The 25,761-nt window shown below is 43.6% G+C and overlaps 10 protein-coding genes across 10 annotated transcripts; 2 read left to right on the top strand and 8 right to left on the bottom strand.

Annotated features, from left to right (window-relative positions):
• Positions 1-494: 494 nt before the first annotated feature.
• On the bottom strand, positions 495-974 carry VTP01DRAFT_6271 (uncharacterized protein; the record flags this gene model as incomplete). The annotated part of the gene is made up of 1 exon (XM_069385154.1): positions 495-974. One exon carries the CDS (start codon positions 972-974, stop codon positions 495-497), a length of 480 nt encoding a protein of 159 aa, XP_069242644.1.
• A 239-nt stretch (positions 975-1,213) lies between these two features.
• Positions 1,214-3,818, bottom strand: VTP01DRAFT_6270 (uncharacterized protein; the record flags this gene model as incomplete). Its single annotated transcript, XM_069385153.1, has 5 exons — positions 1,214-2,487; positions 2,548-3,050; positions 3,114-3,180; positions 3,245-3,491; positions 3,558-3,818. 5 exons carry the CDS (start codon positions 3,816-3,818, stop codon positions 1,214-1,216), a joined length of 2,352 nt encoding a protein of 783 aa, XP_069242643.1.
• A 3,066-nt stretch (positions 3,819-6,884) lies between these two features.
• On the bottom strand, positions 6,885-9,251 carry VTP01DRAFT_6269 (uncharacterized protein; the record flags this gene model as incomplete). The annotated part of the gene is made up of 11 exons (XM_069385151.1): positions 6,885-6,946; positions 7,002-7,205; positions 7,268-7,627; positions 7,690-7,873; positions 7,939-8,022; positions 8,074-8,206; positions 8,261-8,418; positions 8,477-8,618; positions 8,670-8,844; positions 8,903-9,004; positions 9,065-9,251. 11 exons carry the CDS (start codon positions 9,249-9,251, stop codon positions 6,885-6,887), a joined length of 1,791 nt encoding a protein of 596 aa, XP_069242642.1.
• Positions 9,252-10,121: 870 nt separating this feature from the next.
• VTP01DRAFT_6268 (uncharacterized protein) lies at positions 10,122-10,870 on the top strand (the record flags this gene model as incomplete). The annotated part of the gene is made up of 2 exons (XM_069385150.1): positions 10,122-10,647; positions 10,707-10,870. 2 exons carry the CDS (start codon positions 10,122-10,124, stop codon positions 10,868-10,870), a joined length of 690 nt encoding a protein of 229 aa, XP_069242641.1.
• A 183-nt stretch (positions 10,871-11,053) lies between these two features.
• On the bottom strand, positions 11,054-12,591 carry VTP01DRAFT_6267 (uncharacterized protein; the record flags this gene model as incomplete). The annotated part of the gene is made up of 8 exons (XM_069385149.1): positions 11,054-11,068; positions 11,122-11,310; positions 11,371-11,550; positions 11,608-11,710; positions 11,767-11,900; positions 11,968-12,354; positions 12,414-12,488; positions 12,544-12,591. 8 exons carry the CDS (start codon positions 12,589-12,591, stop codon positions 11,054-11,056), a joined length of 1,131 nt encoding a protein of 376 aa, XP_069242640.1.
• A 168-nt stretch (positions 12,592-12,759) lies between these two features.
• On the bottom strand, positions 12,760-14,480 carry VTP01DRAFT_6266 (uncharacterized protein; the record flags this gene model as incomplete). The annotated part of the gene is made up of 7 exons (XM_069385148.1): positions 12,760-13,527; positions 13,602-13,742; positions 13,805-13,913; positions 13,982-14,092; positions 14,150-14,276; positions 14,331-14,416; positions 14,470-14,480. The coding sequence occupies 7 exons, from the start codon at positions 14,478-14,480 to the stop codon at positions 12,760-12,762; spliced, it is 1,353 nt and encodes a 450-aa protein (XP_069242639.1).
• Positions 14,481-16,398: 1,918 nt separating this feature from the next.
• Positions 16,399-16,726, bottom strand: VTP01DRAFT_6265 (uncharacterized protein; the record flags this gene model as incomplete). Its single annotated transcript, XM_069385147.1, has 2 exons — positions 16,399-16,537; positions 16,602-16,726. 2 exons carry the CDS (start codon positions 16,724-16,726, stop codon positions 16,399-16,401), a joined length of 264 nt encoding a protein of 87 aa, XP_069242638.1.
• Positions 16,727-17,002: 276 nt separating this feature from the next.
• VTP01DRAFT_6264 (uncharacterized protein) lies at positions 17,003-17,765 on the bottom strand (the record flags this gene model as incomplete). The annotated part of the gene is made up of 3 exons (XM_069385146.1): positions 17,003-17,424; positions 17,477-17,586; positions 17,704-17,765. The coding sequence occupies 3 exons, from the start codon at positions 17,763-17,765 to the stop codon at positions 17,003-17,005; spliced, it is 594 nt and encodes a 197-aa protein (XP_069242637.1).
• An 888-nt stretch (positions 17,766-18,653) lies between these two features.
• On the top strand, positions 18,654-20,358 carry VTP01DRAFT_6263 (uncharacterized protein; the record flags this gene model as incomplete). Its single annotated transcript, XM_069385145.1, has 9 exons — positions 18,654-19,195; positions 19,257-19,317; positions 19,379-19,438; positions 19,491-19,661; positions 19,712-19,838; positions 19,889-19,999; positions 20,059-20,144; positions 20,203-20,247; positions 20,308-20,358. 9 exons carry the CDS (start codon positions 18,654-18,656, stop codon positions 20,356-20,358), a joined length of 1,254 nt encoding a protein of 417 aa, XP_069242636.1.
• Positions 20,359-22,955: 2,597 nt separating this feature from the next.
• On the bottom strand, positions 22,956-24,266 carry VTP01DRAFT_6262 (uncharacterized protein; the record flags this gene model as incomplete). The annotated part of the gene is made up of 6 exons (XM_069385144.1): positions 22,956-23,311; positions 23,375-23,508; positions 23,563-23,694; positions 23,751-23,865; positions 24,048-24,094; positions 24,154-24,266. 6 exons carry the CDS (start codon positions 24,264-24,266, stop codon positions 22,956-22,958), a joined length of 897 nt encoding a protein of 298 aa, XP_069242635.1.
• Between the last annotated feature and the right edge of the window lie 1,495 nt (positions 24,267-25,761).

Below are 25,761 nucleotides of genomic sequence, written 5' to 3'. Positions count from 1 at the left end.
AACCTTGAGATTTGGGGGTTCATGGACTGAGCGGAGAGGAAAATAGAGCGTGTCTTTCGATATCAGGGGCTATCGGTTAGCATTCTCACTGCGAATATTTGGTTTAAAGCATAATTATTCATCACAAAAATCATTGATTCATCCTTGCCATGCCTTCTCGGCATCACCGACAACTTGTAAATGATGCTCGTGCAATTGGGGGTGTCAAGCAGTGAATGTCTCTCTAGAATACTTTAGATTATTCAATTCGGTTATCGATTAGCATGAAAGACACATTGAACGTTTTCTTTTTATATATTACTATTATTTCCATGCAGCAATACATGAATAACCTTATCAGGTTACCAGTCATTGCCTGGTTAAACTACAAACTTGAGACCCAACAGGAGATTCTTATCTCGGTTCGCTTCCTTGTTGCTGTTATGACACAATAGACATTGGAAAGTGACGGATGCATTTCCTTTGTTCTCGTCATTCGCTTGCACGCATGACCTCTAAGGCTTGACAATGTCAATAGTTTTGTCTTTGCTATCCTGTCCAGCCGATGCATCATTGCTGTTCTTTTCCCTGTTGTCAACCCCTTCCTTTTCCGATACAGCTGCCGGGGTAGATGAGGAGTCCCTCGAACTAGATATTTCCATTGCCACCATCTGGGCTGGCTGATCGGATACTTTAGTTGACAGCCACGCAGCGCCAGGAGGATCACTGCTGCTAACCGAGTCCAGATTGAAATATGACTTGTTTGACTGCTGCCATCTTCTTGCGATCAACTTAGTGACGACAACCCCGATTGCAACACACGTTGCTATGGCAGATACGCAGGCAATAGCTATAATGACTGTGTACAAGCTCGGATGTTGTGATTCGTCCTCTCCTGCATCTAGATATCCTGCTAGTGCGTCTATGATGGACCTTGGATGTATTTGAGAGGCAGTATGTGCTATATGGGAAGGGCTATTGCTTCGATCCAGCATAGAGAGACGCTATTTTCCAAAGAAGAAGGAGAGGGCTGTGAAGATATGAGGGATAAGCAAGAACAAAGTGCGCAATATGCGAAAATGAATGCGAAATTTAAACATTCCTTGTCAATTCTATCAAAGCGACGAGAAAAGGAATGCTTTATATATAGTACATGAAACAGAACAAAAAATCAACAAGAATTTACAGCAAGGGAGGTATATAGTACAAACTGGAACGACAATGAATCCGGACCTTAGTCTTTACTGCAGGCAATAGTTGCGGCACGAACGGCGTCTTCAAGGTCCCAATGGAAGAATGGGTATCGATCGATAGGAACGCCGCGCTCCAAGAGATGATAGTAGTCTTTCAGGCTGGGCGATGAGGGTGTGTTTACATTTGCAGAATTCGTAGAATTTACGGAGCGAGCACTTTCCAGGTCATCATCATGGATGGTTGGTGAGGATCGGATGGATAGCGAAGCACGTTTTTCGGGAATATCGATTTCAAACTCATCGTCTTGATGATAATAATCATAGTGACTCTGTGATCGTCTGTCTTCTTGTTGTACTGCATCCTTGTTTGGCGGGACAACAGGCAGTAGTTCAAGGGGAAGAGATTCACGACCATTTTGCTTGCCAAAACCACCAATGATCAATGCATTCCGTATGAACGGACTTGCTAAGCTAGAAAAATGCCATTCAACCTCCCGATCGACGTAACGGTTAATGGCTAGTCTAAGATCCAGAAGAGCTTGAACACCGGTGGAATCGAGATGGTTGACACCAGAGAAATCCATGACAATAGCCTTGAGTTTACGTCCATTGGCTTCCAAAGACGCTTGGACAGCTTCTATCTCTTCAGGTTTCACAAGAGGTCTACTGTCATTCCACGCACGATCACCTTTCTTGGTTGGTGGAAGCCGCCCGGCAACGAAATTGTCCTGGATGTAATGCATAATTTTGTCGGAAACGAAGCCGGCATTCGGATAAGTAAGCGATTCGTCGATGCGAAAGATGACAACACCCGCCGGCGGAGGCTCAACCATCTCATGCAAGGTTGGGTGATTTTCTCTCACGTAAACGTATTGAACTTCGCCAGAATCTTTTTCGTCGGCATTTGCTGGGCCTTCTTGTTTAATGGGTCGGACAGGAACACGGCCAAGTACTGCATAGCGTGGACGTGCAATTCTGATTAGCATAAAGAATATAGAGAGGCCAACCGAAACGTAGATGCCATATTCGACCGTCGTGAAGAAGGTGATGATAATAGCGGCAACGAACGTGAAAAGTTCCAGTGGATTGATCTGCCATAAATGTTGCACGAATTTCGGACCAGAAACTAGATCAGAAACTGCGTGAATAATGACTGCGGCCAGGATAGCGTCTGGAATGTAATAGAATGCAGGTGTCAAGGCGTACAGACAAAGTAAGACGACAAGGGCTGAAAATACGCCAGCTAATGGTGTGCGGACACCACTTCGGGCCATGATCGCTGTACGAGAGAATGATCCTGTGTTGGGGTATGCGCCTATTCTTTTGATTAGAGAAACCGGCGATAGTTGGTAAGTATTGTATGATATGCACATACCAAAGAAGACACCAATGATATTAGCGACACCAATGGCAATGATCTCTTGATCGGGATTAATTTTGTAATTATTTCGACGTCCAAAGGACTTTGCAATAGCGACATGCTCGAGAATCAAGATAATGACGACCGAAGGGAGCGTACCAGCTATCTTGGACAAAAGCCCGACATCCACGCTGGGTACACCAAGAGCTTGGAAACCAGCTGGAACCGTTTTCAGAATACTGATAGGACTTTGTGATTTGCCGATTTGGATAAGAAAAGCGATTAGGGTGCCAAAGATGACAAGCATACCGTTGCGCATAATATTGATCAGAAACCACAATTTGTCGTAGCGCGGGTATCTGCGGCCGAGATGAGCTGTTCCGTAGCGAATAGCGTACAAGAAAGCAAGACCCACAAGGCCGAACGCAACATCCAGATGGGTATCGGGCAAGTTCTTAAAGAAGTTTCCAAATACGAGATATGTTGCGTCGTGCGTGTTAACATTGTGCATGCCAAATCTTTCAGCATTTTTTTTCTGGTCAGCACAAGAAGAGAATGAAAAAGCCACCCAAGTAACTTACAGTTTGGGATATTGTCCAATAGCAATTGTGATGGCGGATCCACTCATAAAACCTGCAATAGCCGGTTCTGATGAAAAAATGCTGTCAGTACATTTCTGCAAACTCTCAAAACAAAATAAATGCATACTTACCAGGGATAAAATCAACCAGGATGCCAAGTCTCACGAGACCAATAAATACAGCAATGATACCCCCAAACAATGCCATGGCTGCCGCCACTTGTGGTCCAGTATACCCTGAATCTGGCGTAACCACCGACAAGATAGTTTGACCGACTAGAAGCGACATGACTGCAGTTGGACCAATGCTAATGTCTTTTGAAGTGCCAAAGAAGCAATATATGCATAAGCCTACAAATGAAGAATATAGACCATATTCCTACAGTTTAAAAAGATTATTGAGGACATTAAGAACTGCAAAGATGATTTCTGATGAATATCTTACGGGTGGCAAATTTGCAATTTTAGCATAACCCATGCCTTGAGGCACGACAACGATTCCAACGGTTACGCCGGCAATGACATCCGAAATAAGCCAGGTAAGGTTGTACCTATGTATCCAGTAGATGATGGGGAAGAAGCTGGATAGGTATTCTTTGGCATAATGTGGCAATCTCCGGCACGTCCGAGCCGCTAGTCTGAAATATGATATTTCTTCATAATCCAGTATTATGGGACCCGTGTTCTTCTGGAGCGAGTCCGTCATTCGAGAAAGGGGCGATGTAAAAGAACGGGAAAACTGGACATTAAAGGAAAAATACAAGGCTTTATATCCTAGCACGCAAGCTAAGGCGTCAGATCACGCAATCGGCTTCAATTGGCCCACAAGTGCCATCAGTCCGACCTACCTGCTTTCAGAATCGGTAACACATTTGCCCGTTACCGAATTAATATTACGTCGTAAAGTCAATAATAGCAAGTCGCACATTTTAAGCTTATAAGCAACCGAAGCACTTGATCCCGCATTGGCTCGTGGTGGAAATGGTTATTTACCCCTTTTTCTTGCTGAAACAGGACAAAAACCGCAAACGTCGATGTAACAGATGATCATCGGGTGGCTGAGCATCTATTTGTCGTGCTTCTGGAAAGAATTGCTGGAAGCAACGATGTATCCGCTACGTAAATATTATCAACTGCTATAATCAAACTTTATGTCTGAAGCAACGCTTTGGATTCTAATATCATCATGAGAAAGCGAGTCGATTGTCGGAAACCGCTGTCTATTTTGAAAATGTTCTTCGATATAATGTTGGCCCTCGAAGAACTGCAACAGACCCACGGTTGCATGAGAGCCATAGACTTTATTACGTGAGAGGGGACTGCGTTCTTCATCAAACCATTCTTCGGCTTGGCCCTGTCGGCCTAGGTCCGCGACCCGTCACTCTACCCCAGTCGTATCCAAAAACTGTTTGCACCTCACGCGCACACTCGTGGCCGATGTTCCCCGCATTGCAGCATGTCAAAAAGACATGTCGTATACTTTCCACTTGCCAAGTACTGTGAATTAAGGTTAATGCTATCTAGTGCATTTCCACAGTTTCAATGCTGTCGTTTTCTCTGCTGACCAAACAGCACAAGTTTCCCGTAGCAGACGTCATGTCAGTTTGAAGTAGTAGTACAAAAATAAGCTTGTAATGTACGACCTTTGAATTTCTGGAAACTACGTTGCTTTTTTATTGTGTCTCCATGCAGAACTATTCAGGTCATATGCAAGACCCTACCTATCATCTGCATATATCGCTCTGCACATTCTGTATTCTTCGCAGCAAACGCAGACGCAACGAAGCAATCGAATACTTTTGGACTTTACTCACGCCTCACTTTTGCAATATGTATAAACAAATCCAACCACGTGTGATGGTATACATAAACAGGGCAGCCACTTCCGACACTCCTGATTTATGCAACTGCAAAGATGGATACAGCCAGCAATTATACCGCTTTCACTAGTCGCATAGCTCAGTACTTGAAGGCACCAGAAATATAGACTGTCCCATTCTATGTCTCATCAAAATCCTCGGGCATAATTGGTTCAGTAAATGTTTCTGCTCTTAAGGCAAACTTCGTCGAAATATAATTTGTTTATCTGTAGCAACCGTCACCTGTGTATTCATGCTTTTTGTGGAAAACTAGATTAAATCAAAACTAACCTATGGATTGACCAGGCGTTCCGCGAGTTTCTTAATACCACCTTGCTATCTTATGTGTGAGTTGCAAACTGCGTCGCATAGAGTTATCAAGATTTCTGAGCCGAAAAATTGGGGTTTAATACCCGGGTAATCTCTTACCGACTGGAATCATTTCCTCCGTCTAATGAATAGCCGAAGATCTACCTAATTAATTAAAATCCATGAAACCACCGGACAGTATTTATGGAAGGATATCGCGTCCATCCCATCATTTTTCCTTCCTTTCCTCCGTTACTCGTAAAATTTGAAGCTATAGTATCCTTCTTACCTTCCTTCATATGTACGCATTTCCAGAAGTTTCTCATATCTGAGATTTTCACCAAGAGGAAGATTGGAGCATGCAGTACATCCTTTATGATGTAGGCAAAGAGAGGGACAGTAGCAACGGAGAGAAAAAGGACTGTGAGACGTCGATGTACTGAGAGAAGTCAAAAGACCAAAAGATCAGTTACCTACAGACTCTTGAAAATTCTTCTTCGAAGACGTGTTAACGGTTAGCCATGCTCTTTGGCAAGAGGATTGGTATATAGTCTCATATATGTGCATTGTCCACTAATTGTATTGGAGCATCATGGTTTATCTCATATCTACTGAATTCGGCCGTCTTTTCATTACTGTTCCTGGATTTATTATCCGAAGAGCACGATGACAATCGAGATGACTAATTGAATTTATGTGGAAGTATGCTGGAATATGACATCCTTCTATTAGGAGAACCTCGGATCTGATGTTGGAATCTACGAGACCGCCGGCGGAAGACATCTACAGTCCACTTATTAATGGAATGATTACCGTGATCTCGCTTACTTGCATTGGCTCCACAAACTGATGCGGAAAGCTTAAATTTATATTCGTATATTAATCCAGTGCTGCATAGACTCGAGATATGTATCATGATCGAGGAGTAATAAAAGTACAATGAATGGCACGATGATTATGGCGATCAAGAATGTGAAGTTTGCCAGAAGGGAATAGCTGGACCACCTTAAAAGCTGATATTGCAAAATCACATTGCGAGGTTAGCACCAGTATACATCTACTCTGGCATGTAGAATTTTTGCCGAAAGACTTGGTGTTAAAAGATATGCTACGTGTAAAAAATATATGATTTTGTGAAGAATGCCGCTGCCAATGCTGGTGCGGTTGCTACGGGTACGGGTACGGGTACGCATACGGGTACGCAAAATTCAATTTTTGGGTACGGTTTCTGCGAACAATATTACGTTCAAAATGAGGAAGGAGCATGTAGTAGCAAAACCCAGTAATCGGACCAATTGCCGTGACTTTTCTGATGCATGAACTTTGTACGCCTTATCGACCTTCAGCGCTACATGAGTACTTTGAGCCAGCCCATAACTAGTATATCACGGTGTTTAGAATAGATCAACAAGATTGTAATAATAGTAATGGCTACAGTTTGTCTAATCTAATCTGTTATTATAAAACCTACTGAGTGAGAAAAATACGACTAAGGTTTCTTTTCCTGTATGTTCATTCGAGGAGATTTGTACATACAGACTTTATCCTCATGTACTGCTCAAAAAGAGCAAACGAAAAAAATCACAGATGCTTTTATTGCTATTCTAAATATCCGACAGGCTTTCATGAAAGGTTATTTTGATATTATTTATGGAGTCGCGTAATGCTATCAAAATTTGCGTCAGTCGCAATTCGGTATTGATATGTGGCTAATCTTTTACCTAGCAAGACAGCTTCTGGTTCCAAGAGAAGAACCGGAGAAGAATGCTCTCTGATTAATTGCTTGTATCCAGGCGGAGGGTTTCTTACGATTTTTTCAACTGCATCAAGAGTTGCTTGAAGACTGTTGAGGATCTTTCTCACATCACGCTGTACTAATCCGTATTCATCCTCTTTGAATGAAGAAGAAACGAGATTGCCAAGCGCTATCCATGGTGTATCAAATACATTAGCATATGGCCAGTTCCTATCCCAGCTCTTCCGTTACCTTGGACAGCGGAGACTACAACGAAGTAGTTACTAAATATGCTACGTGTTTTCCTCTCTGCTGTAACGGCACGGAATTTTTGAAACCAGTTCCATCGTTGGGCTTTTGTCTCCAACGCTTGTAATAACTTGAAGACAAGATCCTTCGGGGCTTGTTGAGGAGCCGCAATTGCATTAGCAGGTAAGGCTTCCTTAAGAACAGAAGCCGTAGGCGTCCAGACGTGCGAAAATAATGTGGCTGTCCTATCATCGAGCAGTGCTGTATCCACCCGAGGAGCAAGGAAGACATTGGCATCCTGTAACTGAATACGGTTTACATTTTGCGGTTCTTGCATTTTTGCTGCTGGAACAGGAGCTGCCGCTAATGTTTAAGTGATTAGAAAATATGACCGACAAAAATAGCCTATTATGCTTAATACCCACCTAACTTGATTCCAGTGTATTCAATTTCAATATTGTTTCTCAGAGTCTCGATTATTTTCAGACATTCCGTAGAGATCTGGGACCATGTCGTGTTATTCATATTCTTGCTCGCATCCAAGAAGATAGTCGCACGTCTCTTTGGCATCTGTTTCGAAATATGCGCTAACTCGGCAAAAGCTGTTGCCTGTAAATGTAAACTTTAGGATACGAGAAAAGGTTCTTTGGATACAGCAATATCGCGATGTGTACCTGAATAACAGAATCATCCTTTGCTTGCAGACCAGAGATCAACAATGCATTTGCATTTTCATACTGATCGCTGATAAGCTCTATCTATTTCTAGACATTAGAAGATGTAGAAGGCTAGCAAGTCAACATACATACGGTTCCATAGAAAACGTCAAAGACTCGATCTACGGTTTCCCAAATGCAAACCGTCAGGCAGCCGGCTAATATCGTTCGAGCAACAAGATATAGATCCAGCCAGCCGAAACCGACAATAGGAGCATCAAGCACGCTGTTTCGAATTAAGTTAGCATTACTTATCATGGATGGATATATAGATACATACCTTGTATAAAATCCAAAGAAAGAGGCTGCCAAGCGGTACAGCGAGCCGTCAAATAGCAAGAATGAAACATAGGCGCAGCCAAACACCTGAAGGGACCATATACCTCCCCGATACAAAATGGTGGCTAGACTCCATTTGAGTACCAAATATTTTGGCAGCTGAGAAGGGAATATTCTTAAGCAATGGTTCCATTGACGACCAAACAACGGACTGTACCTGTAGAGTCGACATTTGAACTTCCCATTCTCCTTTCCAGATATGCCTCACTGCAAAACACAATCCAAGGAGTATTCCATAGAAGGATACAAACAGGTTGTCCTCGTTCAGCTGACGAACGTTTGCACGATGAATATGCAGTCTGAAATACTGATGAGTTTATAGACTCATTCCAAACTTTTAAGCTTCTTACCCTTGAGGATATACAAATAGATTCTCGGTATAAGTGTCAGCAATAAGATGTCCAAAATACAGCCGCACAAGGAAAAATCCTGAAAACGCATATAACGTAACCATGATCCAATTGTCGGTCGATCTCACTTTTGACATGATGTCTGCAGCTTTGCTCGTTTGAATTGGTCGCCATACTATTGAGAAGCCCTAAATTACTCGTCCTCATCACTCGACTGAATTTGCATTGCTTACATTGATAACGTTGAAGGTGTGCTAAAAGTAAAATGAATGATATAATGGTCACTGCGATTGCAAATGTAATGGTTTGCCTTGAAAGAAAACTGGTAGGAAACGCTGTTTGCACAAGCATATTAATTGTTCGTGTCGATCTACAAATGGGCTAACAGTACGCACCTAGTCTTGCTTGGAATACGATTGTGAAGAAACTGGCAAACACGAAAAGCGCAATCAAGGAGTAACATCCGGATCGTCGAATTTTCATTGCCTCAAACGCCTGTTTGTACGAGCTACATGGTGGTAATGTACGTTTTCGTGGTGGACCGACTGCTTTTGGCGCCGTTACAGTTACGGGTCGCAACATCGTGTGAAGTGAGAGAGGAAGGAAACCAGGCGCGTAGTGATTTTTTGACTTGGAAGTTGGCGCTTATGGAAGCACTAAATTTTTGTGCGGGGCGTGCAGTTACCTTCTGCTTAAGTTACGATCCTTTTTTATAGTTTTGTGAGTTTCCAAGATACTTCCCTTCACTTTTCACTAGATTAAGAATACCTGCAGACACTGCAATGGACTTGATAATTAATGAGTTACCAGCAGGTTATGCCCTGCATATCCACATCGTCGTTTGGATAAATCGATGCAAGGATCTTGACCTCACTCAGAGAACATGATCACGTTCGCGGCTGTCTACAAGCCTGAGTACTATTCTCGAGATTGACATTTAAAGAAAGCTGCTCATAATTTGACCGAATGAAGGAGCGCTCCAACACTTTCAAGAAATAAAGAGATTAAGGCTATCGTTATGGACTAAGCCGAAAATGCCGGGCGTATGTGCGCCAACAGCTCAAGAGCGTATTCCATCGAGCACTGGTCCGAATAAACCGGGAGTTCGATGGCGTTGTGCTTGCCTGCAGAAACAAATCGGATGCAAAACCGCCGCAGAACGGAGGTTTATGAAGCCCAAGCGAGGTTATCATTTAATGCGGATTACGCTGAAAACCTTTTCGGTTACGGGGAACGAGCGCAGCGAATCAAGTGCAGGGAGCGTAGCGACCGCCAAAGTACTTGTACGCAATATGCGAGCTCACTGCTATATCCCTTTGATGCATAAACTTGCCTTTTTAAGATAATGCATCAATGACTACCAGAGGGGACTTTTTGGGCAGAATCTTTTCTGCATACTCATATTCCATAGTTGCGCTCCTTTTTCCTCTTTTGCTTTCCAAGCGACACGAAATGCCAGATGATGATCTCGAAAAGTATTTTACGCAATCTGAGAAGCACATGGAAATAGAACGCGTGCTTGGGAGCTTCAAGCTTGATCCGTTTGCAATTCTTGAATTGCCATATGGCGAACCCGACAGCAATCAAGTCAAGAAGCAATATCGTAAAAAGAGTTTAATGATTCATCCTGACAAGGTCAAACATGAGCGAGCTGAAGAAGCCTTCAATCTATTGAAGAAGGCTGAATCAGAGCTTAACGACGAAAATCGGGTCAGATTCCTGCTGGGCGTGATAGAGGAAGCCAAAGTGGAAACGTTACGGGAACATGGATACAAGGTGAAAACACAGGTCGTGGCAAAGACAGATGATAACGAGGAAGACAAAAGACCAAAAACGATAATTGAATCAAACGAGGAGCAATATTCGTTTCTGAAGACTGATGAAGGACAAAAGGCGATGCAAAGCAAAGTCAAGGCTCTTCTCATCGAGATGGAGCTACGAAGGCGACGACAATTAAAGATGGAAATGGAAGCGGAGGGTAACTAGATAATATTGTCAACATATAGCCCATATGACTAACGACGATCGACGCTTCAGGTGCTGAAAAAAGAAAAGCAGAAGAAGAGGCAATCTTGCGAAAGCGGAAGCAGGAAGAAGCCAAACAATGGGAAGCTACCCGTGACCAGCGTGTAAATAGTTGGAGAGATTTCCAAAAGAAGGGCGGTAGAAAGGTCAAGAAAATAAAACGTTCTGGTGCCTAAAAAGGCTTTGTCATTTCGGCAATCAAGACTTGAGCACGTTATCTGATCTGACACGGGCAAAGAGTTTTTCCATGATAGAATGACTGTATGCAATAATAGGGGATTTTTGACAAGCTCTATCTTTTTATTAGAATATATGCATGAGGGCCTTTGAGTAAGGAATTGAGATGGAATACAATGGCTTTAGACCTTCAAGTTCTATTGCTAAAAGTTAGTATCGATCGAACCCATTTTATTCAGTTTCAATTTACCTGAATGACGGCGTTAGTGTATTGAGTGTTGGTAGCACGACCACCCAAGTCGGCGGTGAGGTTCTTGCCCTCAGCAATAGTCTTGAAAACTGCCTGCTCAATGTTTGCAGCTTCATCGTAGAGACGCATGTGACGCAACATCATGATACCAGACAAAAGCAAAGCGGTAGGGTTAGCCTTGTCTTGACCCTATGTTATCAAAAAATTAGAGGGACAATTCCAAAAAGGGCTTAAGCAGATCTGACGTACAGCAATGTCGGGGGCGGTACCGTGAACAGCTTCGAAGATAGAGGCATCGCGACCGATGTTACCGGAGGGGGTGAGGCCAAGACCACCAATCAAGCCAGCGCACATGTCAGACAAAATATCACCGTAAAGGTTAGGCATGACCATGACGGTATCAGCGTAAAGGGAGGGATCAGAAACGATCTATAAAACCATTTAGTGTGAGCCTACTCTACAACTTGGAAGGTTTACAAGACCTACGTGCAAGCATGCGCGATCCAAGAGAACCTCATCGAACTTGATGTTGGGGAAATCCTTGGAAACTTGTCGGCAAGCATCAAGGAAAAGTCCATCAGCCAATTTCCTAAATAGCAGCATAGATGAATATACAGTGCAAAAGCCTGAGTAGGCGCGACCTACATAATGTTTGCCTTGTGGACGGCGGTGACACGGTCACGACCGACAGACTCGGCGTAAGTAAAAGCATAGCGAGCAACACGCTCGGAGGCTTCCTTGGTGATGAGCTTGATGGATTGAACAACACCATTGACGACCTGACATTTTGGAAGATAAGCTCCACTAGAAGCGCGAAGTATTCTCCAAGCAGCAACGAAAGTTTACCTCGTGTTCGATACCAGAGTATTCACCCTCAGTGTTCTCACGGATAAGTACTGTGTCAACGTTTTCATAGGGGGTCTTGAAACCAGCAACGGAGCGGCAAGGACGGACGTTAGCATACAAGTTGAAGGTACGACGAAGTGTCAAGTTAAGAGAAACGTGACCCTTGCCAATAGGCGTGGCAAGAGGGCCCTTGAGGGCAACAGTGCTGCGACGAACACTCTCAACAGCAGCCTCGGGAATAACGGTCTTGCCGTCCTTGAGAACAGGAGTGACATCAACCTCTTCCCAATCAATAGGAGCCTTTGCTGCTGCAAAGATGTTCTTCACGGATTGCGAGATTTCAGGACCGATACCGTCACCGGGGATAAGAGTAACAGTGTAGTTACCCTGCATAAATAATATGTAAATGCACGAGTTCACAGCTTGAGTTTTCTTAGGTAACTTACATTGGCCTTCTTCTGGCCATTGAAAGCCTGGGTAATGCTGGGAGAAGCAGTGGTAATGGCACGCACCGAGTTATGCTGCAGAAACGTTAAATTATTGGGATATATATATGCGATAGACGACCGAGTATACCTTGGTAGCCGAGGCTTTCAAAGCAGTAGCAGTTCGAGACAAGAACATGATATTTACAACCGTGAAGAAAACAGGAAGGAAGTGGGTGGAGGCGGAAAAGGCGGGATTTCGAGTCAAAAATTTGTTTCCAGGGGATTAAACGTTTAAGCGGTAAACAGCTGAACAAACATTTTATTGGAACTTTTGTAAGCAGTTCTATACAGAGATGCTTGCAACTTAAAGAATTTTTTCAACCATGCCAATGCCCTCCTTCTCAAGGAGCTCCATAATGGGATTGTTAATATCGGGGGACATGGGAGCAATAACGCCCTTTTGCGTGATCTTGCCATCCAAAATGAGCTGGGTGGCGATACCGCATGGTACACCGACTGTCTTTGCCATAGCAGAGTAGCCACCAGGAACACCATATTCAATCAGGGTGGAGGTACGAGTCTGGTGTGAGCCGTCTTTCAGCTCAATCTCGAAGCGGTGCTGGAGGAATACAAGATCGCGCTCATTTTCGCCGTATTGCATCTTTTCTTCCAAGGTAGCGCAAAAAGTATCCAACAAATTGCCACGGCGATGGACCTTATTGTTTGAGAAAAATCCTAACCATCGCATGCCATCCAAGATCTGGGCTTTGCGCGGATTGTTATCAAGATCTGTTTTCGCGATGATTGCAGCCTTCAGCGTCTCTTCAGAAGTATCCGCAGCTCCGACCGCCTTTGCTACAACTTGGCTCCAAGTAATATCCTGTGCATCAGCAGCAAGGTGCGGCTGCTCCTCTTCGTTTAAGAAGCCCATGAGGACCAGTGCCTTGACGAATTGCTGGAAACCATCGTAGCGGATAGAGCCACGAATGATAGTCTTCGCTTCAGGAATGTTGTAGCGCTTATCATAGGGAGTGGAGTCACGGTTACCATAACCAACAAATGCGAAGCCAGGGTAGCCAGTGTTAAGGACACGAACCGAATCCATCAAGTCAGTGCCAGAGACTTCGATGATCTATACACTAATGTCAATCCATATGAAGCAATGAAGATGCAAGGTCAAGAACGTATCAAACATAAGACACTTGCCTTGCCATTTTCGAGGTACTTGGCAGTGTTCTTCAGTGCCAGCAAGACACCGCGGGCAGACCATGAGAACTTGTAACCAAATGGATTGTCCGAGTTTTCAGGTGCTGGCAAACCACCACAGAAGGAAATGAATTCGAGAAGCTGATTAGAAAGTGTAAGTATTCGTTGTAAAAACAAACAACACATATCTTGTCAATTTATACCTTGCCTCCTTCCTTGTGTACTTCATCAATAGTCTTGACAGCATAGAGATGATCAATACCAGGATCCAGACCGATTTCGTTCATTACAGTGATGCCTGCATCCTTTGCACTAGACAGAAAATAGTTACGAGTTACTTTTTTGTGTCTAATTTTCAATGACTTGATATAGTGACTTACGCTTGATCGAATTCCATCATGGCAGGAGAAACGTATGAAGTAGTGACAACATTCTTCTTGTGTTTAACCGCGGCTTTGATAACCTTCGCGTGGTAAATATACGGAATCAAGCTTACAGTGTATACGTTAGAGCACTTGACAAAGGTTATATCGTGTTGAGCTACTTACCTGATTGCGATATCGTGTTGAGCAACCAAGTCTTCGATAGACTTCTCATCGTTAATATCGCAGGAGACGGCCGTTGCTCGGGGGAACTTTGCAGCCAAAGCTTGTGCATTTGCAAGAGTTCTACTTGCTATACAGAGTCCAAGTTAATGAGATTCACTCACGCTCCTGAAAGCGATCATACCGATCGTTAGCTGGTTCTCGGGACGACGGAGAATATACTCGACGAAAGGAGCGGCGACGAAGCCGGAACCGAGCAAGAGGATTTTCCTTCAAGTTTCTATTAGAAGAAATAACTTAAGCATTTGATATTTGATAGATACTTTTCAGACATTTTTCTTGAGGGTGGGAAAAAAGAGAGATGGCAAGAAAGAGAACCGTGTCGCGTTTACAGGAGATTTGACATGCTTCGATCGGAGATGTAGTTGCCTTATTTGGACATCATCTTTGATGCGGATCAATACTGCATTTTTACAGACAGTTTGCGTTTGGAGCATCAATTTTGCATCGTACTGGAATCAAATTTGGACCTTTGGAAAGAAATTAATAAACATTCTTCTCGAATTAGAGTCCATGTACACTTGCCATTCGGGCTTAAACTTGCGACAGTGCGATGCCCAGCGCTCCAAAATAACGCAAAATGTCTCTCAGTGAGTAAAGTTTCGCTATCGGAAACATGGATCATGGCTTATCGATACACTAAGCAAATACTGATTATTAGTATACTTGAGGCGGGGTTTGCAAGTAAATAGACATACCGTAAAAATCTAAACCCTACTGGGTCCGGCATTCGTAGCCGTGATCTGTTGCTTAGGCCGGACAAACGGGCCAGGGCGACCATCGCCCGACCAGATAGATGTAGCGATGTGGAACATATTTTTGCAGGCGTTCGTGTCTCTATTCCATAATATGCTACAGTTCTTGCATACTTGCAAACTATGGTGACGCACGCCCTCTGCAGTAGTGACATTTTTCAAGCTCTTCCCTTGGCAATTATGGCAAATCTGATGTATTAACATGGCGTCTTATTACCTTATCCCTGTAAGATTCCTCCGTTTCCGTTCAAATAGCTTTCTCCTCTTAAGTTACTCCCTTGTTTTGACAGATGGTGTCTTATTTGTCATGTACACGATTATTTATTCTGTCAGACATACGGAAGACAGTGAGTGATATATATGCGGGTACGTTTGAGGAAGAAAAAACGGACAAGAGGCACAGTAATATACAGCAAACCGCTTTCGGATGCTTATCTGCAAATCCGGACTGGTCGATCTCTGTCCGCCAGCACGTCTTTGGGATAATCTTTCAAGTTGCACACGTCTGTATTTGTTAATCCGATGGTTGTAGTTTACAACAGAAATCTGAATTGATGAGCAAGATAGCTTAGAGGCGGATTGATATCGAGATAGCATGACAGAGGATCGAAACAAGGCTTGATGAGTCACTAGCCAGCACGGTTGGAAAGCAAACTTGTCGGTCACGTTTTCTGTGCATCATTCAGGTGGGACGATCGTTATGGTTCTTTTTCCTTTTTCGTTCGAGAGCATATTCAAGGTGTGTTTGATTGCTGACCAGAATATAAACAATTATCAAAGGCAGAACGACAAAAAACTCAACTCAAAGTTAAGCGAATATATGTGGACTGTTGCTGCAGTTACGACTTACCGTTAGTTCAGCAGGTTTTCGAAAAACGTAGATTGCTATCTTTTCGCGCTTGCCAAATAGCTAAGATCATGCAAAATCCAAGATGTGTCCCTGGTCGAATTATCTAAATATCCCGCCAAGGGATCATTAGACGATGGTTCGTATCATGGGCAGCATGAACGCCTTATTCGATGGTACTTATTCGGCAAGGAAGGATGGATCTCGTGATCCCAATCTCAAATTGGTTTTCTTGGGGCAAAAAGGCTTCCTTCCACAACCATTTATGCAGTTAGCGAGATTTCTCGGTTTCCATTTTGCTGTCTTATACATTTTAAGGCAGAGGAATGGAGTGATTATAAAAAGAGGGGCCTTCGTCCTATCGTTCATCTCGATGACATTGTCTGTCCAAAATACAACGAAGTAATATCCAGAGATCTTCTCTGATTTCAGACGGGAATTTGAATTCAAAAACCTGTAGGTCCGACAATCTGCGAACGCTTGGTGGGGAAACCCAACGCCTATTCCGAATTGAATGTAATAAACTCACTTGGGCCTTCATAAACCTCCATTTTACGGCAGTTTTGCATCCAGCTTTGCTAATACAAGCATCAAGCTGTTGACTTGGATGCAGGCAAAAATTCTTGAGGTTGGTCATCTAGCCCAAGGAGTGTAGTTGATGAAGAACCGGTGTCTGTTGATCTGCCAGCGACGCAGACGACGCCGTTAGCAGCCAATCGTCGAGATAGACTGTAAAACAAATACTTTGAGCGTAAGCACACGCAAAAATGGGTTTGTGATACAGGTGAAAAGCCATGGCACCACGGTTAGGCGAACACTTGAAGAAAAGAGCCTGATAAGTCGATCGATGTCATAAAATTGTTGGGACGCAACAGCTGCAGAGTTTCCACCTTGAAGTGGCACCCACCACATGCCCATTGTGCCGGCGCAGATCGATCACCAGGCGATGGTCACAATTTTTCTTACCTATAACGAACATATCGTCCAGGACTGGAGGAGTCCGGTTCGATAGCCCTTTTGTAAGGAGCTCAGCGATTTCGTGCCGAAGGAGCCGCCGTCGCTGGTGTACCCGAGAGAATTTGGAAAAGCTTGGTTGGAAAGAAAGATACGAAATCCCTTCTCGGATGACGATATGAACCCAAACATCGTCCATCAGCCCTTGCCATGCTTGCCAAAATCGGTGAAGATGAACCCCTACTGGTAATGGATTATTGCTGCGTCGATTGTTGGATGTGGTGTGGCGCAGTTGATTGTTTGATCGGTTGTGGCGTCAATACTTGGGCCACTGGAGGCTCTGCCCAGCGGCGGAACGTCTCGAGAAAAGGAGGGAATAGAGTGCGCAGATCGGTTGGCAGCAGCAAGAGTTTGGCGAGGGCGTGCCTCACGTGCATTGGAAGCGATTGTCTTCCGGACCTGGTCAAGCTCCATGACAAAGGACCGCTGGCTTGTGTGTAGAGAGAATGAAGGGTTTACCGCCCTTAGAGCGATGTCGTTGCGTGTTGCGATGGCCGTGCCACAAACATGAATGATAAGAGTTCGGATGTCGTTGAGAATAGCGAAGACCCGTTCAATGTGGTCGGGTGGCACCAAGGGAAAGAGGATGTAGCTCAAGACATCTATCGAGTGCAAGATCCCCAATGTGCCATGTTATAGAGAGCGGAGAGATGCATCCTCCAAGCGATGGCCACGCGAGAAGTGTAGCCAACGATGCATAGTTTAAGCCATGGACAAAAAGGATAGCGTTCAATGATGGTCCTGCGCTCCACATCCGATAGCTGCTGACCGAAACGATTGTGGTCCAGAGTGGGCATCAATACACGCAGCGCCGTAGAGGGTTGTCAATCGTGTTGGGGACAGGTCGGTAGGTCATGGCGCGAAAGGGCTCTCTCCGCTACCAACTGTTCCAGGAGCGTTTGTTGAGCAGCAAGCTGTTGGGTGAGCTGCTGCAGATCGGCATGGCCTGTAGCCTGCTGAGGTACAAAGGTCCGGCTTTATTGCGATTCTTGATCCATGATCACTAAAAGCTGCGGTCGAACGCGAGGGATGATCAAGGAGGGACGGTCTCCAACGAGAGAAATTTGTAAAAACAACAGTTTTATTGGTATTGTTCCAGTTGCGATTCGCTCAGAATAAAGAGATAAACACATCACTCAATTACTTCAGGTTCGAGCCTGTAGGACTTATCCAATTGACTTAAGTTTATCGTAAGACGATTGCTCCTATGCACTACCTTTGGGGGCCGATCGCCAGCTGAATGGACGCAATAGACGCAAACTGATACTTATAAGGACAGCGGTATGTATAGAAGACTATACTTCCTAAGGAATAGCCGCAAAGTCAAAAGCAGATTGCATTGCTGATATACTGGATGATCTCGAAAAAGCAAGCTATAATCGAGTGCTTATTTAGAATATACTGCAAGATTCAAGCTTTGCGCTTTGTAAAGTGCTTCTTTGTAAAGTAGTTCGTTTGCCCGCAGTGAAACAGGCGTATTTTGTAGTGAATCCAAAGCATACTGTGAATTGAGCACTCGTATGCGTAGGGATATCGCATTGAGCACAGCATGGTGAGGCCAGTAGAGTACAATCCTGGCTTTTTCAGAGCATGCCGTATATATAACCGTGTACAAAGTCCTTCGTGACATGTCAGTAAAGCTACGTACAAAAGTGGCAGTTGCTTTGGAACAACCCTTCCAACAAGTAGGCGCTGAGAAAATGCGAAAATATGCATTTCTATCTGGCGGTTAACTCTTTCGTGGATTTGGTGAATCCGCGCCTCCAAATTTTGCAACGCGCTGGAGCTTTTCGTTTCCCTAAACTGCTATCAATACAGCTGTGCACTAGCAATGAGCGAAAACATCCCTCCAGTCAACCCTATACGGAGCCAACGTCTTATACAAAAACAGGACAGAGTACTCAGGCCCAGTAACGTCAAAGGAGATGTGGCTGAACGTAAAGGAGTACCTCTACGTCCGGTATCACACAATGTACCAAAAGCAAAAGACAGTACCCATTTCACGCAGAGCATACAGGAGAAAACACGCAACAAGCAGACTGTACAGGAGAAGGCTCAAGGCAAACAGAATATACAAAAGACCGAAACAACATCCAATGCAGAGCTTGGCTCAAAGCGAAAGCGCGATGTCAGCCAAAAGAATGACCAGAATAAGGATGACGAAAAGGACGACATCAAAACCCTTAATGGCTACGAGAAACTGAGCAAGATAGGCGAAGGAACTTACGGCGTTGTATTCAAAGCATTACACAAATCTACAAACAAAATAGTAGCCTTGAAAAAGGTTCGAGTGGCGTATTCCGAGGGAATCCCAGTTACAGCCATGCGAGAGATAGCAATTCTCAAGGAAGTGCGTCACAATAATGTTATAGGGTACGACGATGAACTGCATTCAGCGTTGGCAAATTATTGACATATGCTGCATTCATTGTAGCTTGATAGATCTCATACAGTTGGAGACGTGTGTCTATCTTGTTACAGACTATCTGGAAATGGTAATATGCTAGTCTTAACAGTATCTATCTATATTGCCGACTCTAAATGTGACGACTTTAGGACTTGCGACGATATATGATTGAAGCAGGTCGCGATGGTCTAACGCCGCAACACATTAAGGTACATCTTCCATTCAACTTTTCGAAGACGACCGCCTAACTTTGAAATACAGAGTTTCATGCATCAATTACTTAGTGGCTTATATTATTGCCATTCACACCGCATTCTGCATCGAGACTTAAAACCCCAAAACTTACTTATCGATCGTAACGGGAAGCTTACGATTGCCGATCTGGGTCTCTCGCGGGCCTTTGGTATTCCAATGCGTACTTACACACATCAGGTTTGTACCTCCTTCCTAAATTGATGCATGCTTGCGCTAAATCATACCAGGTCATCACATTGTGGTACCGACCGCCAGAGATACTGTTGGGTAGCAGATATTATTCCACTGCAGTCGACCTTTGGAGCGTAGGCTGCATATTTGCAGAGATGATGGTCTTGAAACCCATATTCCCAGGTATATGCGAACAAGCTTGCCGTGCGATAACATTCTTATGTTCGTAACAGGCGATTCCCAAATTGATGAGCTCTTTCGCATATTCCGGATGCTTGGTACGCCAAGCGAAGAGATGTGGCCGGGCGTAAGTACATTGCCAGACTATCACGGCATGTTTCCAGGTAAGAAGCGGGCGGAGGAAAATTATATAGAATATCCGTTGATGAGTTGCGGCTTTCAGTCTGGTCTCGGAAAAACTTGAAGGAGTATTTCCGGCGTTATCCAACGTTCGTTGAGCTAGATGATTATGCGTTCGACCTTTTGGAGGTGAGTTTGTATTCTTATTTCTTGGATAGCGTTCTGCATGGCTTATGTTCAAATTTAGAAATTCCTCAGTTATGATCCTTGCCATCGCATATCAGCGAAAAAGGTTTGAGTTATTAAAATTCTATTCCATACAATCCGGCTGTCTAATTTTTATTCTATGTAGGCTCTTGAGCATCCATACTTTTACACTGACATTACAAAGTTAAAGTTCTGACGTTGTTTTCGTAATATAATTTTATGAGTTTCCCTCGTCAAATGAAGCTACTTTCGAATCAAATGTGTACACTCTTTGCGATCTGGTAAAGTGCAGCCTTGAAGTTGTCCATAGCCGCCAGTTATGAGAGGAAGCGAAAGGGATATGCTGATCTTATGGACGCGGACGCTTCAAATAGACCGGAAAATGGTGCTATTTAAATACTTGGAGGGGAGCGTGAAATCGAGATATAGCGTAGTAGTATGGTTATGTCACCCCAGGCAACTTCATATCCTACTTACTGGGAACGGGAAAGAAGCAATGAGAAGCAATAAAGGCAAGAGTAACTTAAAATACCGTGATGTCCACTATTCTAAGAGGATTCTATAAGCTTTCTGGTGTTACTAGATAGACCGCAAACAATCGTCTACATCGATAATAGTAAATTGATTTTAAATAGGAAAGGGATGGTACCACCAAGAAATTTCTTTATAGTTTATGCTGTACTAGAGATGGGAAGTAAGAGGAGATGCGGCTCAATGCGCTCGGGTGTCGGGTTAGAAGAGGTTAAACCACAATTATGGGTAGATAAACGGTGAAAATACGGTCGATAAGGGTTGATTACAAGTAGTGTCTTAGCGTCAATTCTGGGCAAAGATTGCCATTCAAACTTCGTTACGGTTAAAAATCACTCTCCTTTTCAAGCCTTTTACGGACTCCCTCTTTCATAATCCACTTCGTCTTTGAGACGTGAAACGCTAATCCAGCTAGACTTTAAGGATGTTTTCTTCCTGTTATTGGCTGTTTGCGACCTCTTTTCTCAAAAGTTCGCTGTAGAGACACCTTTTTTCTGGCAGCTAAAGCGCTTTTGTAATTGAGATCTTTGCTCTTTTGTTCGTGGTGAGCTATAGCTAATTAATTTACATAATTTTGCATGTTTTGGATGGAAGATTGTGTTAAGCCAGTTTTTCTACAAAATTAATGTTCACTTTTGCAATTTGGAAGAGAGTACAGACACCAATCGGTAGAAAACGACTTTGAATTTAGAGGGGCTGCCTTGTGCACATCTATTAAGCAGATTACTCACAAATCCTTGGTGTTATTGTGCGAAGCGCATGCACAACGCACGAGAGCAGGATTTCCTCCTAAAATCAGCTCCTCTGTATGATATACTGATGCTCCTAAAGTGCTTACTTCACGTGCATATACTACATATGCTGATGTATGATACACGAATGCCACTGTACGACGAATCAACAAAATTGCTACCGAGCAATTCCCTGGTCAGATTGTTAAATACTACTGTGCAGACTCCGTGATGGGCAACGAGCATCAGCAAGCAACAGTACCTATTGATTTCTTTATCTCTTTAGCATTAGCATGCTAATATCCATGAAAAGCGCATTGATTTCCTTTTTCTTACTCTTCTTTTTCCTCGGAAACAAATATTCTACTTTGTCCCAGGTCTTCCATCTCACGAGCTTGCTTTGAAATCGAAGCAGCCTGTGCTGCTCATGCGAAATATTGATGTCTCTTCCAGTCTATGTAACGGCACAAAGCTGATCATTCGCTGGCTCCATATGCCCTTCATCCAAGCTGAAATTGTCTCCGGTAGACATGCTGGAAATATGGTCAACATAGGTCGAATCAGCTCTTCCAACTAGCCTGCTTTCTGTCTGTCCATCCATCGAGCTCAGGGTCAAAACCTTCATTCAGTCGGCCTGTACCTTCCAATTCCTGTATTCTTGCATGGACAACTTTATGTTGCTATGTCACGTGTGACAGATATTCGAATTTACGAATTATGCGTGAGTGGGATATTGATGGCAAATCAGTTGTAAGATATGTATAGGATCTATATAGGGCAACTACTAGTATGTATTGATCAAGCTGCTCGTCAATCTCTCTCGGTAACTATAGGAAGCTTTGGAATAGCTACTTCGGGTCCTGATTCTCTTTCATTGCAAGGAGCAAAAGCTCTGTAATCAATCACCATCTAACAAAAAGGAAAATTCGGCGGAGGTTAACTGCAATTCATAGTTTCAACCTTGAGATGCAGGATTATCTTGGCGGTAAACGAGACCGAACATTCATTAACACAAATGTGCAGCCGCCAATTGTGTGTTTCCCCAGAAAAGACATCCTTCTTTGTCTTCTTTCTTTGTGAGGATGTCCAGTTAGCATGCTAACCTCCATACGCTTCTAATACATCCTCATGTCTGCAGCTGGAACGACCGCGTTAGCATTCAATCGGTTGTCAAAGACTTGATGTACAGCGCAAATATATATCATAATGATCTGATAAGTTTGCATGATTGAGATTGATTATATTCTACAGTACATATAAACTACTCTATATATAAACTACTCAAAAGGAAAAGAAGACCTAAATCAATAATGAAGCCTTTCGAAGATATCTCCAAAATCTTCAAGACGTTTCCCAGGGGCAATCCAATCCTCGTTTATGGAAGCCAGCAAGTCATTTTAAACCAGTACGGAGGTCGTGGTCGAGAACGTGGTGGACGTGGCGGCCATGGAACCACCGGAGGCGTAAGTTTCCTTTTCTGGAGATATAACCTTTCGAGACCAAAGTAAATAATTATCAAGCATGTATATTTTTATTTAGGGTTAATAGCGTTTGCGATCTCTGGACCTAGAGCGAGATCTCTCTCGAGGGATAGACGAGCTTGGGGGAGATCGAGATCGAGAATGGGAATAACGGCGACTATACCCAGGGCTTCTGCTTCTTCGTCTATATCTATGGTATTCGCTATCGTCTCCGTATCCACTTCTTCTTGATCTATCTCTTGAAGAACTTCCGGAGCTGCGGTACGGTCGATGATATCTATCTCTGTCTCGTCTTCCATCATCGTAATCACGTCGGCTCGGACTGCGTGATCGACTACGATAGTCTCTGCGAGAGCGACCAGAATCCCTACCATCATGATCATCGACAGCATAACTTCCCTTGCTTCTGAAATTACATAATAAGACGCAGCTCCACATATTATGCAAAGTCTTTCGTACCTGTTGTTACCATGACCATGTTCCCTGTCATATTCCTTCAACTTTTTCTCCAAATCCCGGGCAATAGGCACAGGAATGCGCGGAAGCATAGTTCCTAGGAACTTTTGTTCCGTCAGAAGCATTCGACACAGTTTTCCAATAGTTCTAAAAGAAAAGTCAGAGATCAATTCTGGAGTAATACTTCCTCCTACTGCTTACGATTTTTGAGGATTGGGACCGCTCGTTAAATCTATCTCTTCATCATCATCCAGATAGTACTGAAACCAGTCCCAGTATTGCGCTGGGACAAGAACATAACGGAGGTACAGGAATCCAATTGCACGTAGGTAGCTATTCATTCTTTAGGGTGACTAGCTCGGAATCTGAAGAGGAATACTGTGACTTACGGGGAATCAGGATGCTCGACCAGGTTTTCCACCTGTTTCACGGTTAATCGCTGCGTCCAGAACTTGTATAAGCAGCAGAAAGCAGTGGATGGTGTCGTGCCCTTGATGAACGGTGCTAAGAAAAGACGTCAATTTTGAATATTGCATTACAAATTTTGTTCCATAGAAATACATACAGAGATGATTTACTAAAAGTTGCACGAAAAGGTGTTCATTAATGGAGATGTTCTTTTCCTGGCTCCCAGTGTTGACAAACCTTTAGACAACACAGGAGCTAAGGAAAGTAGATTACACTACCTTCATAATAGATCTCATCCACAACTTCGTGAAAAGTCTTCTTTTCACTTTATACATAACATTAATCTTGTCAGCATAAGCTGAAAAGAAAATATTGCCTACTTACTAGAGAGATTTAAAGTAAGGAGACGCAAGTATGTTTTGGTGTAGGATCGCATTCATGTTCATTGTGGATTCGTTACCCCACGTTTCGAGTTTGTTGGATTGCTTATTGGACATCTTTCCGTTATTCAACTACACACAATTTGAGCTGTCAATACGATTTGAAGAATATTTGCAGCAATATGTTGCCGTAACGCGAAAGGCGTCCGAAAAGAAGGATGCGGAAATTGGCCATTGTTATGTCAAGACCGCCTGTTGTGGTGACCCTGTTTCAATAGCCGACAACAGAAACCCATCCTGCCAGATGGCATGTAGTTTTATAGTAGGTGCAATGCCATCCCAAAACCCGTCGTCGTTTGTTTCCTGCTGGGAAGGTTGGTCTGCTACATAGAGTCATCCTGTTCTTGTATTCCTATATCCTCCCAACGGGTCTAAATTGAGGGAATTTATTGTTTTACAAGTGCTACGCTCCCTGCACTTGGTTCGCTGCGCTCGTCCCCCTAACCGAAAAGGTTTTCAGTGAAATCCGCATTAAATAATAATCTCGCTTGGCCTGAATAAACCTCCATTCTCCGGCGTTTTTGCATCCGCTTTGCTTCTGCAAGCACGGCGCCGTCAAATTCCGGTTTATTCAGGCCGCCGCTCGATGGAATACACTCTTTGATTTGGTGTTAGCGCTCCTGCGTCGGGGCGCACATACGCCCAGAATTTTCGGTTAAATTCATAACAGTAGGCTCACCTCTTTATCTCCTGAACGTGTTGGAGCGCTCCTTCGTCGCGATGCGCTTCGCGCAAAGACACTGGGAATTTCCGGAATACAAACCCTTAATCCATAAATTGAACACCTTAAATCCTCATATATACACTCCATTACTCATTCTGATATAAACAGCATGTTTCCACTTAAAGGACATATACATTTAGCTGCTCATTCAATGTAGTCTGTTTTCCACCCAAGAGTTTGCTTTGACAATTCTACCCCTCGTCTACCTAGCGGCTCGTTATCAGCTAGGTCATTTACAATGCTGAATATGCAAAAGTTTTCAAAGTCCCAATCCTCAGATTGGTGTCTGTTCTGCCTGCCAAACTCCAAAAGTGAACATTAATTTTGTAGCCCATTTCGTGTTAAACACTCTCCCATTCAACGCGTGTAGAAGTTGTATAAATTAATTAACTATAGTTTTCCATTAAAAACTGGCGCTCCATCAACTCCTCAGATCGCTACAGCCTCCAGAAAAAAAGTGCTTCCACAGCCATTTTTTCGAGTTTGAGGGCTCTAGGGGCCAATAAGATGAAGGAAAATTTCAGACCATTCCAATTTGGGACAAGCGCTTCACGCTTCGCTTCGCTCGCTGCGTTTGGTTCGCTGAAGCTCATGGCTGATCCGAGTCTGTAGAATAAACTCGCATGAATCGATGTTTGAGATAATGCTACACCTAAATCTAGCTTCTTGCTGCTTCGAAACAGATCCGCAAACCATCTTCTTATACTTAGCAGTAGGTTCCTAGTAAGACTTCCGACGCCAACTTTCAAGTCTCGCTATTTTCAAGCAAAATCCTGTAACCGAGGCCTTGAATTTATCGGGGATACATTGTAATAGTAGAAGGTCGTA

The sequence above is a fragment of the Rhizomucor pusillus genome (genome assembly GCF_041956525.1).
Source record: "Rhizomucor pusillus strain CBS 183.67 unplaced genomic scaffold VTP01scaffold_3, whole genome shotgun sequence".
Taxonomy (NCBI): domain Eukaryota; kingdom Fungi; phylum Mucoromycota; class Mucoromycetes; order Mucorales; family Lichtheimiaceae; genus Rhizomucor; species Rhizomucor pusillus.
This window is presented reverse-complemented; position numbering and strand designations above follow the sequence as displayed.